This window comes from Chrysochloris asiatica, unplaced genomic scaffold (genome assembly GCF_000296735.1).
Source record: "Chrysochloris asiatica unplaced genomic scaffold, ChrAsi1.0 scaffold00381, whole genome shotgun sequence".
NCBI classification, from domain to species: domain Eukaryota; kingdom Metazoa; phylum Chordata; class Mammalia; order Afrosoricida; family Chrysochloridae; genus Chrysochloris; species Chrysochloris asiatica.
The window spans coordinates 869,288-873,199 of NW_006408899.1; the positions used below are offsets into that span (position 1 = coordinate 869,288).

A 3,912-nucleotide genomic window follows, 5' to 3' on the forward strand; every position below is an offset into this window, starting at 1 on the left:
GAAGGTAAGTAAGGAACAAGAAACCTGAAGGTTTCAGACAGGAAACAACAACAAAAAAAAACCATTTCCTCATCCTCCCTGACCAAGTCTTTCAAATGTTCTTCCTGAAGTATCATATTACTTGGAGAAACACTCTTAACCACACCTTCTGACATTTCTCAATATTTGCATGAGTGAAAGAGTCTAGAACAATCTGAAGGAGGAGCTTACTAACACTATTCTCTGCCCAATAAATACCCAGCTAAATCATCACCGTCCAGGGCACTGTTGGAGAGATGAGACAATTATACCAGCTGCCCCTACTGGGGCTCCTATTGGTGTTCCTTATTCCGAGCCAACTATGCAAGATCTGTGGTGAGTACACCTCGTGCTAAAATTCCTCTGGTGTCAGTCTCTTGACAACTACTGACAGGAGACTTTAGAATTGCTTTTTACCAGACCTTGTCCACTTCTATACATGATTGGATGCTAGTAGTGACATAAAGGTGCTGAGGAAAGTCCCATGAAGAATGCTTTAAGAGAGATCAAAGATTCAACATTAACTTGCCTGACTCTTCTTCCTACGTGTTCCTACGTGTCCTGTCTACTGTAGTATTCCTAGCAAGTAATTGTGTATTCTTGTTCATTTCAACGACAGAAAATTGATTGATGGTCCTAGAAATTTTTCAAAATCATGGAACAATACCTTTTGATTTTGAGTTACAATGAATTTTCTGAAGTTTGACTCATGGGTTTTGGGATCACCCCTAGTAGCCACACAGGAAAAATATAATAATAATCTCCTTTAAATTAAGGAAGATTATTCTCTTGTTTGGAATCCTGGTGTGGCGCTATAGGATAAACAGTACACTGAAAGTTCAGTTTGAACCTCAAGATCGGCAGTTCAAATTCACCAGCTGCTCCTTGGAAACCCTATACAGGGTTAGTATGAGTCGGAGATGATGCAACAGCACTTAAAAACAACAGCACTCTATCATTAATTAATTTAGATGCTCCAAACTGCATAACTCTCTTCCTTTAATTCTTTCCCATAAAACATGGATTAAAATCCCCATCACCTCTCCTCATAGTGTTGGCTCCAGAGATTATATGATCATATACAAGGAGCTCTGGTAACACAGTATTGGACTGCTAACTGTAAGGTCAGTCAGCAGTTTGAATCTACCAGCCACGCAACCGCCATAAAAATTTACAGCCTCAGAAACCATATAACGGGTCTCTACAGACTTCTCTGAGTCCAAATCAACTCGAAAGCTCACAGCAGCACTAAAGAAGGCTAAACCAGGGTGAGGAAAACTAGGTTTAGGTCTTCTTTGAACCCTTAGTTACTGTATGACCCAATGTTTCTGAACTTCTTTTGTTTCCTCCATAAATTCAGGATGATATGTTCAGGAGGTTAAAGCAGATGATCTGCTAAACTCTCCTGTAGCTCTCAGGACCACGGATTCGCTTCTGTGAGTCTTTGTCCTAGATTTACAAACCAACTCAAAGATGACTGGGTGATGGTATCTGTGACTGTATCTTCCTGGTAGTCTGTAGCCAACAACAGGAGGAGCTCAATACTACAGAAGACAGGCTTGTATTCATATAGTCTTCCAACTTTCATTTTTCTTCCAGTAATTTTCCCTGTTGTGTCCTGAAAATAGGGAATCCCTATGGAGGCTCTGATGTTCAATTCATTGAAGAAAATCATTAACTTTGTCCTTAGTGGTCAAGGAAGCTGATTTTAATTGCACTTGGAGCTGAAAAGTCTGTGTCACTGCCAGGAAATCTGCTGAACTCGATGCTTCTACGAAATATCAGACAGCTGACTCACAATAGCTCCATTGTGTCTGCAGCAAAATCTTGCCCTTTCTGCAGTCACTCCATTCAGGTCTTCATGACTCTTCTAAAGTGAAGAAAGGTGGGCAAAAGAAATTCACCGTCCCTGAATCCTTAGTGATAGAAACTCCATTTTGAGCTGGAGGTAATAATGTGACCGCACTTTACAGTTTATTAAGTGTCAAATTGCTTGTCCAAATACCTGTGAAATCTGCGTTAAAATGTATAACTCCAGAATAAGGAAACTGAGAGCCAGGGAAGTTACATAACATACCCACAGTCAGATGCTGAGGAGCACAGAATTCAGTCAAGGTCTAACAAAATCCAAGCTTCATGCTCTGCTCAGGATGCCGCTAAGCCAAGAGATCATCTGGAGACGCATTGGGCTTGTGGCTACTTCTTAGAATTATGGACAAAGAATATTTAGAAATTGTTCATCATTTTAAGTACTAAATTCATCTTATTCTCCCTCCAGTTGTTTGTGGGCACTATGCTTTCTTTTAACTTCCACCACTTCCTTCTATCTTCACTCCCAGGATTTGGATATGCTCTAAGATAAAACCGGGGAATTTTCTCAACTGCCTACACTGAATAATGATAACTTTTTGCCTATCCAGTTGGACAAGCAGGCAATGTAGTTTGGGGGTCAACCACCAATGTCGCCTAGCAGCTTTGCCTACATCTCCTCAGGTGAAAAAGAAACAACTGAACCCAAAAAGTAGAAAGGGCTACAGACTGGGATTCTAATATCAGCTAAGCCTCCAACTACCAAGGTTTCTTTAGCATATCCTCGCTAGCCTTCATTTCAAAAATGGGAAATGATCTTCTGTGTTCCAGGAAGGATTGATGCTCTTCTAATATGCAATGTTAAAGCGATACAGTTTTATACTATTGAAATATTTCCATTCTTGGTGGTAAAGGAAGTAACACCTGGTATTGCTGGAGCTCTAGACCCCACCCCTGTATTGTTCCAGCTGTAGTCAGTATCGTTCCAGCAATACAGCCACTGGGTTGGTGCCATGTCTGTTACTAAATATGTTCATATCACCCCTGTTCCTTTAATATTTTCTGTGTATGTGGTTCTTATTTCCTCTTCCACAGAGGTAAAGAAAGACAAACAATTCTATCTAAACTCTCTGTTGAGCACAATGAACAATTCAAAGTATACCAATGGAGTCCAAACTGCCAATGTTCTGCTCTCCCTGAGACTTGTTGGGATCCAGAGTCAAAACCTACAGCAAAAGCTGATCCAAGAACTCCAAGAATATGTGTCAAGGGAAGGTAAGTGTCTATCTTCTCCGAGAGCTTTCAGAAAAGAGCCACCTATCTAAAATATTTTCTCTAGAAAATCCTAAATTTTATGTGATCAAATCACACACACACATACACACACACAAAATAGTCCAGGAAGACAAGAGACCAAGAAAATCATAAACATATACCTTGTCAAATATATATACTTCTCTTTTCAGGGCCAAGTTTAAGTTCTGGACAACTTGCCTGGACTATAATGGCTTTGGGAGCATGTCATAATCCTGATGGCTTTGGGAACATGGCACATCTGGTCAAAATGCTAGAAGAGAAATTCCAAGAAGAAATTGAAAATATGGGTGAGAATAAAATCTTCAGAAACGCTAGATAACTATTTTTTTCTCCCCCACTAATTCTTAGGAGGGATCAGTCCCTGGAGGGAACTATGTTTGGCAGAGGGTCAACCAATAAAAGGAAGACCCTTAATGAGATGGATTGACGCAGTGACAGCAACAATTGGCCTAACCATAGCAATGAATGGGGAGAGCACAGGATCCGACAGGGGCTTGTTCTGTTGTGTGTAGGGTCCCTATGAGTCAGAACCTACTCAATGGCACCTAACAACAAACTGACTCACAACTGCTTACAGTTTCCCTTCATTCTTTCCTTCCAATCTTTATTCTATTCGTCCCACTATTTATTTGCAAGTCACTTTCCCTTCTTCCCTCTTTCAATATACTTTAATTTTCTTTTCAAACTTGTTCAACCAACCCTATGCCCAACACTGTTTTATATATGACAACTTGAATAGCACAACTGACCCTAAACCACTCATTGTTC

General features: G+C 40.3%; 1 protein-coding gene across 1 annotated transcript in view; it reads left to right on the forward strand.

Moving 5' to 3' along the window:
• Positions 1-275: 275 nt before the first annotated feature.
• The window catches only part of TCN1 (transcobalamin I (vitamin B12 binding protein, R binder family)), a 13,492-nt gene continuing 9,855 nt past the window's right edge, over positions 276-3,912 (forward strand). Inside the window, exons 1-3 of the mRNA XM_006876459.1 lie at positions 276-354; positions 2,923-3,106; positions 3,301-3,431. Of these exons, the coding sequence (XP_006876521.1) occupies positions 276-354; positions 2,923-3,106; positions 3,301-3,431 (394 nt within the window). The remainder of the gene's footprint in view (positions 355-2,922; positions 3,107-3,300; positions 3,432-3,912) is intronic.